The following is a 15276-nucleotide window of genomic DNA, read 5'->3' as shown; positions in this document are numbered from 1 at the left end:
AGGAAATGTAGTTTACAATTCAGAGGTAAATTATACTTTCACAATGGTTTATTTTAACTGATCTAGAAATACTGACATCCCGATTATTTCATTTTAAATATATGATTTTAGTGCCTGGAAGGAATAGTGTCTAAACAAATCTGCTTGGACCTAACAGTAGCAGTTACATGCCTTGCATGCTAAGCTCACTTCTTCTCTTTAGCAGTAAGCATGACTTGTTGGCTCAGATAAAACAGAAAATCTTGAATTGCTTTTTTTTTTCCCTCATCAACTACTGCTGAAGGAGAAACTAAGTAAGCAAGCCTGTAGGTAGCCTGTCTTTCCAGAGGATGCTGTTTCAATTTAGGGGCTGAGGAAAGGCATTGCTGTGAAAGAATATTTCCTTCTGTTACTGAGTTCTGTACACAGGGGATAGATGGAAAGAAATCTTCTTGATAGCTGCAGTATACAAGACAACAGACCTGTCAACATTTACATTTTAGATGTTATTAATATGAGGATTCATCCCATGGAAGTCAGTATCCTTTTTGTAATGGAAACCACGGCATCATAAATATTTACAGATTTGGTATCTGGATGAAGAGTAGTGATCCTTTTCTTTCTTTCTGGAGAAACAAGATTGTCTTTTTATTGTGTCCTGGGTAGAGTTGGTTTTTGAGATCTGTTTGGGATACAGGAGCTTGGTTAAATAAAGACCATGGAGCTTTGTTTACACCCAGGGAAACATAAAAGGCTGAATTTCCAGTACAGATGTTTCATTTTATTCTTGTTTAATTTCTCTCCATAATATTCACACATCTGTGGGTATTTCTGAGAGTTTAGAAAATAAAAGAAATAAAGTCTGTATTTCTTTAAAGTGCAATTAGCATAATCCTAGGTTTTACAGTACCTGCTTCTGTACTGTATGCAAGAAAAGTCAGCTTTTGAGCCTTTGGTATCTGCCCTTCATTTTGCTTCCTAAATACACATACTTACTCTAACAGAAACCTGAATAAAAAGTAGCTGTTAATAATGTACTTGTATGATCTGTAAGTAATATGCATTAGCTATGATATAACCCATATAAACTGTTGGATTTGGATAAGAATAGTGCATCATGCTCAAAATGTCACCGTTGCAGAAAATGAACTACCAATACAATGGAGCACATGCTTTATGGCCCTACACACGTGAGTGCACAGCATTTCTATGAGCAGATACTGCCTGTTGTGAGAAACAAGCTATTTATAGGGACAGATTCAGATTGGAAGATGACATCATAAGATACACTACTCAGAAAGGTAGGAATATGAAGTTAACTTCCCAGAAGCTCTCCCCCCCACTTTTTTCTGAAACATAAGCAAATTTAGCACAGAAGCTAAAATTGACTACTAAATTTATGTACCGCTCAGATGTATTTTGTCTTTCATCTGTTTGTTTTAGTTTAAATAAATGAGGATTAGATGTGTCCAGGTTTTAGCTAGAAGACTTCTAAAGGCAGCAAAATAAAACCGTAAGAGACCATCTTATGACAGCTGGTGCAACAGTAGTGTTTGAGAGCAATGTTTACTACCCATTCTGCTTTCTGAGTGTTAATTTTAAAATACACTGATCTTACTGTGAAGTATCTTTTAATTAACTGCCCTCTGTTTAATATTTTTAGGATGTTTATTGTACAGAAATAGAAAATTTCCACATCATTAAACATCACGTTGCATTTCAGTGAGGTCAAATGTATTAGGAGTCAATATTGCTGATTATTTTTTCCTGTATTGCTCCGTTAATTAGCAGAATGACATTTCTGCATTATGGAACAGTCAGTAATGTGAAGGAGGAATTACTTTCCTACCTCATACTATCAAGGAATCAAAGCACGCTTTCCTTCATGAGGAAGGTAGAGTGAGGGAAAGTGGATCCAAGAGAATGTGGAACATAGATTGAGATATGTTTGCTATGTCTAAAAAAAAAATAAAAGGAAAAATGCTTCAGAACATTATTTTCCCACCACGCCTTACAAAAAGAAACTTTAAAGTAGAAGACAGAGGAAATGAATAAAAGTTTTTGAATCTTTCGGGGTGATAAAAGAAATCATTATTCATAAATTGTGTAACTGATGATAAGATTATGAAGAAATTACAGGAACAGCTGGTATCATACTTTTGAGGAGTTAATACATGGGCAGAAAATGATGTTGTTTTGTTTTGTTTTAAATGTTAAAATTGTCTAATTTTTTTTTCCATGGCTTGCTCTTGTTCTTGAATAGATTTCTTTGAATTCTCCAGGTGCTTTTCCCACATGAATGCAAGAAGAGTAATAAGTTAAAAGAAGTGACTGCTGTGGAGGACAGCATGACCACCATGAAAGGAAGCTGCCTCCTTGCACTGCTGTTGGCAGGATTTGGAGTATTAGGAATACTGGAGCCAACAACAACAGCAGATACCCACTGCCACAGAGCTGAGCACCCAGTTATTGCCTACAAAGGTAAGGGGTAGACACAAACCCACTTCTTCACAAGTAGGCTAAGGATTGCATGATCTCTTCTTGGAGACCTCTGTGAGGACAAAAAGTGCATTCAGTGCTGCTGTGTAGTAACCCTGTTTTCCATACGAGTTAAATACAACTAGGCTTGGAAAGTTTGTTCACAATTTGGTGCTGAATGCGTCATTTAAAGGAGACCGACTCATTTTCCTCTGTGATTAAAACCAACTTCTGCTGTTGCATGGAGTTGTTCCTTTTGAGGTTCAGGACTCTGCTTACGTACACTAAATTCCATGAAGTTGCTCTTGGCCTATTTCTCCAAGCCATTTGGGTCCCTCTGGTTGGCACACCTACCCCCAAGCTTAACAATTGTTTCTCTGAATTGGTGTTATCTGCAAACTTTACAGGCTGCAATCTGTTGCTTCTCCTTGGTCATTGATTTGGGTGTTGAATAGGACAGGTGCCAGGATCATTGACATTCTACTTGTGACTGTTCTCATAGTGAAGTAAGGTCTGCTAAACATTTCCTTTCTGGTCTTGATCATGCAACTGGCTTTTTACCCATCTGGTTACCCGCCTGAAGAGACAGACTATCACATCTTAGGTTGAAGTGAGACAGTGTTGAGAGCCTTCAGGTAAATGACATCTCCTGCTCTCCCCTTATCATTACAACTAATAATTTTATTGTAGAAAGCAATTGGGTTGGTCAGGAATGATTTACACTTGGCAAATCCGTGCTGACTGTTCTCAGTCACCTTCCTCTCCTTCAGGTGTTCAGAAAAGTAGAAAAGTGCTTTTGAAGGAGACTTACTCCATAACTTTCCAAGGAATTTAAGTGAGGTTGACTGGACTGTAGTAATCACATTTGTGATATTGAGGACCTTCCTTCATCTCTGTGACTTCTCAGAGATGAAGACTGACCAGTTATTTCAGTGTCTGTGGGTGCAGTGGATTTATTTATTGACTGAGATCTTGCAAGTCATCCCAGACTCAGGTCACATTTACTGCTGGTAGTTCTTGAACCCCTTGGCTAAATGCCAGGTGCCTTTGAGAGCTTGAAACAAATGAGGTATTAAGTTCCTCAGCGTGATCTCTGTCTTCTGGCATTAGATCCACTAGATCACCTGCCCAATTCAGCAACAGGCTTATGTTTTTTCTGTTTGACCTTTCATTACTATTGTAGCAGTAGACTACTTTTGTTGTCCTTGGTATTCTGGGCAAACCCTAACTCGTGCTGAACTTTGTTTAACCTGACACAATCCTTACATGCCCGTGTGGTGTTTCCAAGTTCCTCCTTGGTCATGTTGTCCCTGCTTGTACTTCATACAAACAGCCTTATTGCATTGGAGCTCTACCATGAGTTCCTTGCTTTGCCAAGCCATTTTTTTCATACATGTGGTTGTTGTCTCGAGTATTGGGGTAGACTGCTAAGGGACAGTTGGAACAAAATGAAGAACACTTGAAGAATGTGGTCTGTAAAAAACTGAGGCATTTAATAACTTATCTGTTTTTTTAATTTATTTGTATTGAGACTTTTTCATTCCTGTTGCAACTTTGAATGAGTTCCAAACAGTTTGGAGCTATGAGGATGTAGGGATTAAGATGCATTATATTGCATCCTCTTGTTTTTCTGAGAAAACACATGTTCCAATAAATTTTTGTTCCAATAAATTAAGATTTATTGAATTTTAATTGAAAAAAGATTTGTTTCCATTCTCTTCATAAAGTTAGAGAACGTGATGTTTTATTTTCTACAGAAATTATTTTGGTTCTGGCATTTTAATGGTTTATTAATGGTAATAACACCAGCTGTCCCTTTCTCAAATACATTGACAAATGAACTGAAGTGGTTACATTCGGTACCTGGGAACTACAAGCCATCATACTGTTGTCAAAGAGGGACCTTTATCTCTCATTTATTGGTGGGTTAAACAGTATGATTTATTCTCATAAAATATCTGGTTTTCTTAACATTCATGTTATGTGTATAATTTAGTCAAAAAATGTTATCATAACATACATATAAAATGTTGCAAACTAAAGTAGCACGGTTAAAATTCTGGCACTTAACTGCTTAATTTCATAAACTAGGGGGTCGCTACAGGTACTTTTTTGGCTTGTATCAGAAACGGCGTGACCAGCAGGTCCAGGGAGGTTATTCTCCCTCTGTACTCTGCACTGGTGAGACCGCTGCTCGAATCCTGTGTTCAGTTCTGGGCTCCTCACCACAAGAAGGATGTTGAGGCTCTGGAGGATGTTGGTCCAGAGAAGAGCAACAAAGCTGGTGAAGGGGCTGGAGAACAAGTCTTACAAGGAGCGGCTGAGAGAGCTTGGGTTGTTTAGCCTGGAGAGGAGGAGGCTGAAGGGAGACCTCATTGGAGAAGGTTGTAGAGAGGAGGGTGCTGGCCTCTTCTCCCAAGTGACAGGGGACAGGACGAGAGGGAATGGCCTCAAGCTCCGCCAGGGGAGATTTAGGCTGGACATTAGGAAAAAAAATTTCACAGAAAGGGTCATTGGGTACTGGCAGAGGCTGCCCAGGGAGGTGTTTGAGTCACCTTCCCTGGAGGTGTTTAAGGCACTGGTGGACGAGGTGCTGAGGGTCATGGTTTAGTGTTTGATAGGAATGGATGGACTTGATGATCCGGTGGGTCTCTTCCAACCTGGTTATTCTATGATTCTATATGCAAATGTAAAAGCAAAAAATTGAGATTCATTTCTAGAATTCTGTGCTAAAAGTTGATTAAAAATGTGTTGGTTTATGTACCTGACTCAGCCAGAATTTATGAGTAGCTTCAATATAGCCTGATTGTGCCTTTTAGACCATTATTTTTCTCTGTCATATTTAATTTCTAGTGATGTTATTCTAGTTATAAATTACTACGCTAAGGCTTTTTGGGACAGACACCTCCTTTGTCATCTTGTTTCAGCTGCTTCTTTTGATGTAGCCAGAGATAGTGTCAAAGTTAATGCTTACTGAACAAAACCAATTCCTTTTACTGTAAATACATGTGGGAAATACAATTATATAGAAGCATTTATTTGCAGATTGTTAATATAGGATTTAGTAAGTTTTTCAACGCCAAACTCCCGCCTGATGTTTGTGGTAAAACTATTGGTATGTATCCATGACATACCTTAGCGTTCAGGAACTGACATATCTCATATATCATATCTCAATAATGTCTATTGACATTATTAATGCTGCTAGACCAATACAGTCTTGAAATCTATTTTTAACAGTTATGAAGCCTTTAATTTGAATGCTGCATTAATTCAATATTCTGTAAAGTTGTTTTATAATAACATTAGATCCATCAGAGCTAAATGCTGTGTGGTATCCTGAACATTAACCAAGGCCGAGTGGTATTGAGTGGTAGGTACTTTAAAGCTTGTAAACTCAATACTTACTTTACAGAGATATCAACTCTTTTGTTTTATTCATAACTGACTAAAGCTTTTTTTGTAGTTTCTGCTATGCCAAAATAGCAATGTACTTATTTGATTTGTTTTCTTTTCAAAAGGCATGGTAGATGGAGTATAAACTATTAAATAAAACTAATGGAGTGAGGGCCTGGTGTAGTGTACAGATGAATAGCTGCAAAAAAAACTAATAAAAAGAAAAAGCAGTCCCCAGGAATTGTCATGGTGAAATATGGAAAGGGAGTGTAACTCCTGAAAGAGCTTGCTTTCTTTCCCACTGCCCATCAAAAACTGCTCACTTAGGTGAAGATCCTGTCAAGCTATCTTGTGTAGGGAGGCATATACTATTTCTATCATTGACCTTGCCAAATAAATTGTTTTAGCTGAAAGACTGTGATATACCTCCTGATATCAAAGGGCAAGAGTTTCACCCACCAGTTGAGAACCTTTACTCAACTACTTTGGTTACCAGCGGAAGAGGAGAGAGAAGATGAAGAAGCAGGGAAGATGCATACATTTTTGAAGGATTTTTGACATGATCTAAAAATCCCTTTTGTTTAATATTTCTCATCCAAAGTAGTAATAATTATTTTTTAATTTGTTTATCAGTATTATTAATGTTAGGACACCTTTTTTCTCTCTCAGAGAAAATATAATAAATAAGAAAGTCTACTGTAGATCCTAAAATATTTCAGCTCTAAAATCTGCCGTCATAGGTCTTCTCTAGACTAGAATAAGGCACTTTGCGTCTTCCTTGGAAGCAGGAAATTTCCTTTTCTCATTTTTTAGAGTTTGTAGGGAGTATCAAAGACATCGGATTTGTATAAAGCAGACCTCTAAAACCAGGATGGATTGATAGTATCAGCCTGGTAGTATGCAGTTCATTGTTTCCTGGTGGGGCTAACTGTCATGATGCATAGTACCTCTTTCAAGTTACTTTCTCTCCAAGGGGTAGTCTGCCTTCAGATGTGCAAAGGTGTCCTAGTCAGTTGAAATTCAGCCTTTAAAAAAAAATGTATCGCATATGTTACATCAGTATAATAAGGATTCATCAGCTATGCTAGAATAAATCCAATAGAGAAACCAGAAATTATAAATTGTGTGCAATTTACAGAATTTGGTACAAGGAAACAAGGTGCAGATGACAATGGGCACAAAGAGACGCGTAGTATGAGATTATTGGTCTTTGCATACATTTCCATATGCTTACAATATGTAAATAAGTATATATATGCTTGAAATAACTTTAGAGTTAAAGAAAGAAAAAGGGCTTAAATAAACTGGTCATTAAAGATAGATCCTTACCATTTTTATTTTTATTAAGTTTCATTGTACCTGGATTTGCTTTCATGTACATGGAGTTATGAAATGTTAGTTCAGAAAAGTCTGATCATCAATGTCTTGGAAAACACGCTCACTTAATATAGTAAAGGGGCACTTTTAACATAAATAGTTATAAAAGACTGTGGAAACTAAATTTTCTGTGGGCAGAAACAGTGCGGGGTAAATCATAAGCAAACAGTGTTTAGAAAAATAACATGACTCAGATAAACAACGGCTATTTGAAAAAGTTAGACTACTCTTACACAAAAAAGAAAAAGCAAAAGCAAACCACTTGAGTAGTGTACCATTTGTCTACATATTGCCGTAGATTTTTAAATGCTTAGCCACTTGCTCTATAGAAGCTCTGTGGTAGATGGAGCTGATATTCGATTACTGATTGATTGATTGATTTATTTATTTATTTTTAAAGTGTAAAAGTAGCTAGAGTGGCACCCTGTTTCCCTCCCACATTTTCTGACCTTTGAAATTGCCAGACCTGTCAAAACTTGTATACTTAGCTGAAGACTCATGCTGTAGGCAGACCCATCCATGACATAGAACTGAAGAGGCCATTCTAGCTGCTTAGTGGTGTGTGAGAGCAAGCTGGAAAAAATTGACCAAACTGCAATTTCAGGTGTGAAGTTGTAAGTATTGACTGTCCTGCAGTTAATCTTTATAAAGTTGAATTTCTTAGACTTTTCTATCAGAAATGAAGTGCAGTTATGAAGTTGAATTAATTGATGTTGAGGGTACAGCTGAGATCATGTTCTATTGGGCAAATCTTATTCTTTTATGCTCCTATAGATGAATTAGAATTTCAGGTTGTGCTGTCACAACAAAAAAGTATCAGCTGACATAATTTCTTTACAGCGCAGCGTATATATAAAATATCGCTAAATACAGCTTCTAAAATCATCTGTTGAATAAACATGCTCGAAAATAACATATCTCAATCCATAGAAGAAATGAACATAAACCCTTCATTTTTACTTGAGGTTAACCAGAAAAGAAAAATAGCATAGTTATTTTTTGATTCCTTGGTTTGAGAATCTTAAGAAATATATTTTCCTAACCTTGTTGTCTAACCACCACAGAATTCCCTAACTTGATGTTTTTTTAAGTAATACAGACTTGGTACTTTGCTTTGCTCATTTTATCGTGTGGTTTGTATATGGAGTGCATGCATTAAACATGTGCCAAGAGGAAATAACATGTGGGCTGTGAGTGAAGGATACATGTTGCATGAACTTGTTTTGTTTGTACTCTCTTCTTTTTTCCCTCATCTTGTTGCAAGCTACTGTTTATACTAATATTAGTCTATTAAGCTGCTCAGTTCTTATTGCTTTTTCTTTCTCTTTCCACTGTTTTTCAAAAATACACTTTAATGTCCTTCTGCCAGCTTCAGCAGTGGGATTGAGCTGTATTGATTTCCATCCCCTATTCTCTTTTGGTTTTTTCTTTAAATAAAGATGATTCATCAGTCGAGAACAGTTGATTGCTAGATATTTCAGCTTTGCTTTGTCTAGACAACAGGACTACGAGATTGCTTGCACTGCCCTGTCAAGGACTAGTCCCTCTTGTAGAGGAATTTCTATCTAATCAGGTTTGCCTTCACTTTTTGCACAGGAGGTTAAGCACCTGCTTGAGAGTGGCAACTTTCATCTGCTTATAATTAATTTTAAAAATTATAGCTTTGTAGACTGACGAGTACCATTCCCGTACTACTTCCCTGAATCATCCGGTATCTTTGATACGCATTCCCATGAAAAACAGAGTAGGGCAAGGACTGAATTCTCTAAGCAGAGACTTACATAAAGGCTAACTTATTCCCATCCCCCTGCCCAGAACTGATCGTGTTTTAAAGCAAACATCAATTTACAGTTCTTTTGGCATCCTAGTCAAGAGCTGGCCCATCATACCATATTAATAATTTTAATAAGTTTCTTATAATTGAAAATCAGCAGTGGCTGCGATAGCTAGTGACCTGCACATACATGTCCTGTGAGCCTTTTCATGGCCTTTCCCTGTCTGATTTTGTCCCTGTTGCCCTAATGTGGAAGTATGGAGCATGTGAAATTTTCTGGTTGTTAATGAAGTAGCAGAATGAGTGAGAGGCTCCTGTCCACATTCCAGTAGCTGTGAAAAGCAGACAGATGGAATTACATTCTGGGTAGGGTTGGTTTTTGTTTTTTGGTTTTTTTTCCTCTCAAAAGAGAGGGATTTTTAATTGGGGTAGGCATTTTTTACTGAAATGTTCTAAAACATTCAAACTGGAATATGTTAAAGCAACCAATAAATGGAGCTTCTAAGCAGCTGAAGTTCTGTCATCTTCTAGAAGTTTTGATGTGTTTAAAACCAAGAGGAAATACAGCATTGCTTTGATTGTTCTCTGTTTTATTTTTCTCCACCAGACAGTATTTTAATGTTTTCATAATAGACTGTCCCTTCTATTGACAGTTGTCAGTATGAGTGTTCTACTGATCTACCGCTTGGAAAAGGCGTTAAGGAAACATATCCATTTTTTCTAAGTCAACTAGCACAGTGTAAATTATATTTTGCTGAAGTTTTAAATTCTCTATGCATAATCTACATGCTAGTTCACCTGAATTTTCTTCTTCTCCCTCTTCAGGGAGTGCGTTGCAACATCTCTAAATCTAACGAGTGTTGACTGAAGCAGAAGGGCACGCATATTGCTAGCTAGCATTGCGTGGCTAAGACCAGAGAGTCAGCCCATTGATGAAACCCATTTGTGCCCAGCTCTTCATGGAGCTTGTGGCTTTGCAGTTGTCACAGCCCAGCAGTACACAGTTGTGCTGTGTGCTTTCTTTCCTGCGTTCTTTCTGCAGCAGTTTGCCGTTGACAAGACTATAGGACACTGAATAGCAGCAGATTTTGTTTGTGTGGCTGAATGTGGTAGATACGCACTTGTTATGTGGCAATTTGTCGTATTCAGGTGAGACCACATTTTGAATTGTCAGATGCTTATCTTTCTGCTTACAGTGCTGACTTCAAGATTTGTTCTGAAGGTGATCTGGACAAAGAAATGCAGTTCTTCTCTACCATTACTGAGAATTAAGAGCTCACTATTTTACAGCTAGGTCTACAGTAAATCAACTTAAGTAGTTATTAATAATGACAAATATCTGGAATTTGACAGTGCACTTTACAGCAAAAATAATTTCTACAAAAACAATGTGTTGTTCTGTTGTTTGTGGGATTGTGGTTTTTCCTTTTCTTTTTCATGCTCATCACTTTCTTTTTGTGGCTTGGGGCATTTTCTGTTTTTTTGTAATAAGGGAGTGGAGGGAGTGGAAAGCATGTTCCACCTTGAAGTCCTGACTTCAAGCTCTTACCGAGATTTGTGTCAGGCTTTACCCTGGATGTCCTTTGTGTTGCAATATGACTTCTTTTGTTAGTCTTTGTATTTTTTGCAAGAAATGTCTTCAGACCTGAAAATATTTTAAGAACTATAGTCTCAGGAAAAATTGATAGAATCAAGAAATTGTATTATGCTAAAACAATGTAAATGAAGTTTAGTATGTTCACATGATAACATAAATAAGAACACGTCTTTGCAAGATAGTCAGTTCTATACACAAGATCTTGCTAACTGAAACATATTTTTTCCACACAAATAACATTACTTTATAATAACTATCTATAGGCAGTTGGCTTTATGTTTCTGTTCCCTACAATACACATATAAAAAATCAGCAGGATTCTTTAGAAACTTCCTTGTTGAGAACAAATATTATTTTCCCATATCCATACAACGCTATTTCCTTCAAAATGAATTCTGTGGCTGGTTTCCAAAGCTAGCATGTAAATGTTAAAAAGTGAAAGATTAAACCCCCCTGAAGAAAGTCTATGACTAAGGATGTCAGGTGTGTTACGTCTCAGTCCATCCCTGTTCTTCACATTCCAGCAGGCATTAGCAGCGTAGGTACAAGAGCTGGTAACTGGAAGGGGTAGATATGCTCGCTGGAAAGAGCATGTGGGCTCTGTGCTGGCTGAGATGTGAAGTTACTGGTTTTTGACTGGCAGAACCTCTCCAGGGCAAAATAAATTTTAAACCAGCGTTGGGAAAGGCAGATGCAGGAAGTATTTCCATGTGACAAAATACAGATGGGCTTCACAGTATAGTTTTCACAGCGTGCTCATCTCTGCCTATCCCACTGAATGGGTCCGTGCCCTGAAATGTGAAACAACTGACCTGCAAGGTGATTTACAGCGTAAATTGGGAGACAGTTTCTCTTGTTTCATCTTCCTTCAATGATTGTTTTTAGTTTCTTCTGGGAATTCTCACACCTTTCTTGTATTTCTTTTATTTTAGATCTCTTGCATTGATTAGCTTTCTGTACTCTCTCCTCCCCCTTTTCTGCTCTTAAATTATATGTTTCAGGTTTAGACCATTCCACATCTGTAGAGATTGAAAAGAGACGTAATATTTAGGCTTGATTTATAATACCACTGCTGTCTGCCACAGGCTCCTTATACCTTTTTTTTTTGGGCCAGCTTGAAACAGCAGCTGACTAAAACAGGATATTAAAACAGGGGGAACATAAGTTTGGTGCAGGATAATAATTTTTTCATTTCCCTGAGGTTTTCTTTCCTCCTTGTCTTCTCCCTGATGTGTCCCCATTGTTCTTCTGGTCTTTTCCTCTACATTCTCTATCTGAATCTCACATAATACAATTCTGCAATACATATGCTCTCCCCCAGGCTTCCTAAAGCCTTACTGTTTTCTTACTGTGTTAATGTTGGTCCAGAACATTCCCTGAATTTTTTTTTTTAAATCTCTGTGGATCTTAGCTTCAGCAGCTTTCATTAGCACTGCACTATCTATGTTTTCATGTTGCATACCTTTTTGTGGCTCTTTATCTGAACATCATCCCAACTCTAATTTAATCTGCTTCTAATTTGATGACAGGCATACATGTAGGAATCTTGAGTGATACAACCTGTAAACCACTCCATCACGTGTAGCCTGTTAGAGTGAATTGATTTTAGTATTTTCCAGTGGTCCCTCAGATCTCTTTGCTTCCTGTCTAAGCTAATTTTTTTCTAATGCATGTTAAGCTGTTTGCTGATATACAGAACACTCATTCTAGCTGTTAGATGCAGTGGAGGTGACTCCTTGGTTGCCCTTACAAGCATGACACCTGGAATCTCTCTTGTCATTCTCCAGGTGCCTCTGTCTGGAAATTCTTTGTTATGTTTGTTTTCACCTCTAAATATCCATTGCCTCTGAGCTCCTCTCTCTTGTACAGCCAGGTGTATACACATTTGAACAAGAATGGGGATGCTAAATCTGCTACTGATGGTTTAAAAAAACCCCAAAATTTAGTGATTAATAGGAGGACAGCAATTTCCTACAGCTGATACAGTGGAAAATCTAAACGGTGAGAGGCCAGATAGGAATCTCTACTGTGTTCCTACAGCAGTGGGTTTGTCATGATCATGTCATTCAGGCTGATATTTGTGAATATTGCATTTCAAGATAATGAGAACAGATGCATTTGATGATGAAATAGAGTGAGAATGACAGTGGAATGCTATCTACAAGCAGAAGTACATGAATCTGTATTGCATCTAAATGCATGATAGGGGAAACCCCAGAACTGAACCCCCAAACTCAGATGCTTCAGTTTTGACTCTTCCTTTCTTTCTCCTTAATTTTTATTTGATTCTTTGTGGTAGTCTGCTGGCATGGTATTTTCATGGTTCCTAATTTGAACAATTAGTAGAGATTGGAAGGCTTTTTGCTTTAATTTAGACAAGGATTTGTAAAATCCTGTTTCAGCTCTTGGCTTACTTGACAATCACTCTACATTTGTTATTCAAAACATGGTGTGGAAGATCAGGCAACTGAAAAATTTTAAGCACATTTCTTCACCACTTAAACTGTTATTAAACATTTAATTTTTTTTTAAATACAATACTATCCTCAATGACTGATACTGTATAATTTAAAAACATTATTATGACTGGTATGCCATGTTTGAGTCAAGGGTTTGTTTCCTCATAAGCGGGGAAGGGTATGGTTAATGAAATCTCTTCCAGCTGGCTTGTGTATCTTTGCAAAGTAGATTTTACTGTTATTTTCTGGAATGGTCTGGGGCTCTATTTTCATACTGTTTGTGTGTATGAGCAAAGGGAATGTAATTGTATATCATGGCTGATACCTTGTCACTGCATAATTTCTGTAGAACTCACAAGTGATTCTGAGGATATAAAAACTGTGCTCATAGCAGCAAAACTGCTTTCATCTAGGTGGGGGTTCAGTCTTTTTTCCCTTACACAGTCTTCTATTTGTATGCACTTTCTGTGTTTGAACAATGAAGCATAAACAATTCAAACCCCTTGTTCAGAAAAAATAAGAAATAAGTAGTCATTGCAGCAGATGTTACTGTCTCTTCCCTGAGGGCACAGACAGTCAGAACCCAAATTCCCTTTAATTATCCCAGTAATAGACATATGTACACACATAAGAATGCAGAAATACGTACTTCTAGCTGGGGAAGCTCTGGCAGGACAATGCAAACAGGAATGCAGGCTAGATTTTAGACCTTGAGACTTTGGAGGTTAGAGTGGATTGTAAAAGCAGGTCAGGGAACCAGGGCAAGGCAATTGCTGTGACTGTACCTGCCCTGCGTGGAGAGGAGTAGGCAAATTGTGGAGTCAATGACTTTGTGTTTTATAGAGAATGAAGGAAAGATGTGAGAAGTCGGTAGAAGGAAGTTTACAGTAGGCTTAAGAAAAAAGTTCAAGTTCACTTGTTTAAAGTCAAAAAACATATATTCTAAGCATGCTTTATTTATTTGGGTCTTTTTCTCTTTAATAGTAAATAAATTACTTATAGAACTGCTTCATTACCTCCAAAATTGTTCTGAAGCCATATATTTGTCTAAAAATAGAGGCCAAATAAGCATGGGGTGAACTTTCTGGAAAATGTCAAGAGGTTTATGGTCTTGTGATTTGTTTTATTACAGACAATTTAAGGTGCAGGGGAGCTCAGGGAGCTGTCAGAGCTCTAGATAAGGCTAGAACTACATATTTATTTCTTGGCCTCTGCAGTTCTTTTTGTAAGGAAAGGCAGACTTCAGGCCTATGTTAAGTTGTTTTGGAAGGCAGCTGCCTTGTTTGTGATCTAAAGAGAACTCCAGAATCCTGGATCTTAAAACGGAGGTGTAGTTTTGAGGCTGGTTTTGTCTCTTTGTTATGTTTTTTTTTTCCCCCTCTCCCAATAAGCAAAGATGAGCTCTGAACTGCAGATGGAGATCTGACATGTTTCCACAGGGAAACCAAATACAGTGAGGTAAGACTTAAAAGGGGAATCTTCTAGTTTGTGGTTGCTGATTTAATCATGCTGGGCAAAGTTATAACCCCAGGTTTTCTTTTGTAGAGGATTGGACTGCATTAGTTAACCCTGCCTAAACAATTGCTTCTATTTTTTCTTGACAGGGAGAAATTATGTTTCAGTTTCTTATATCTGCATACCTATTTTAGAAACTGCTCAGTTTTTACTGTCTAAATACTGGAATGCCTATAGTTTTCATTATACTATTTAGATTAAAAAAATTTTCTCAGTTTTTAGAAGAAATATTTTTTATTTTCGATTTTATTATAAATGAAGGATTAGATACTATAAATACATATTCTTTTGTTTCCCAGTTATGATGTCAACATTCTCTTAATTCTGTATTACTGAAGTCAGTCCTGATATAAATGTGTTCTATATGGTAAAGGCTACATGCAAAGTCTTTTTCCTTAAAATGCAATACTGAGTATTGTAGGAGACCTAACTGTACCCAGTACTTTTATTTTAGAGAGAAGTGTGAAATGGTGTCAGCCAATGCCATCTTTCCGTTGTTGAACTAGTAATTTTCTCCATATATGTTGCTTCCTGTCTACTTCTGGTGTACTCCATGTAGATTTTTAGAGCCTTCTGGTCGCAAAGACTATTAGATCTGTTATACCCATGACCGTCCATAGCCTTGATGTCTGGATGTTTGTACCATATATATAAAAAAATGGGCATGCCAATTATGTTCTAATCTCAGTAGCAACTGGACC

At 37.3% G+C, this 15276-nt stretch overlaps 1 protein-coding gene across 1 annotated transcript in view; it reads left to right on the top strand.

Annotated features, from left to right (window-relative positions):
- The window catches only part of SEMA5A (semaphorin 5A), a 232028-nt gene that overhangs the window by 14037 nt on the left and 202715 nt on the right, over nt 1-15276 (top strand). Inside the window, exon 2 of the mRNA XM_069853480.1 lies at nt 2262-2460. Within this exon, the coding sequence (XP_069709581.1) occupies nt 2328-2460 (133 nt within the window). The 5' untranslated portion in view covers nt 2262-2327. The remainder of the gene's footprint in view (nt 1-2261; nt 2461-15276) is intronic.

This window comes from Phaenicophaeus curvirostris, chromosome 3, assembly GCF_032191515.1.
Source record: "Phaenicophaeus curvirostris isolate KB17595 chromosome 3, BPBGC_Pcur_1.0, whole genome shotgun sequence".
NCBI classification, from domain to species: Eukaryota; Metazoa; Chordata; class Aves; order Cuculiformes; family Cuculidae; genus Phaenicophaeus; species Phaenicophaeus curvirostris.
This window is presented reverse-complemented; position numbering and strand designations above follow the sequence as displayed.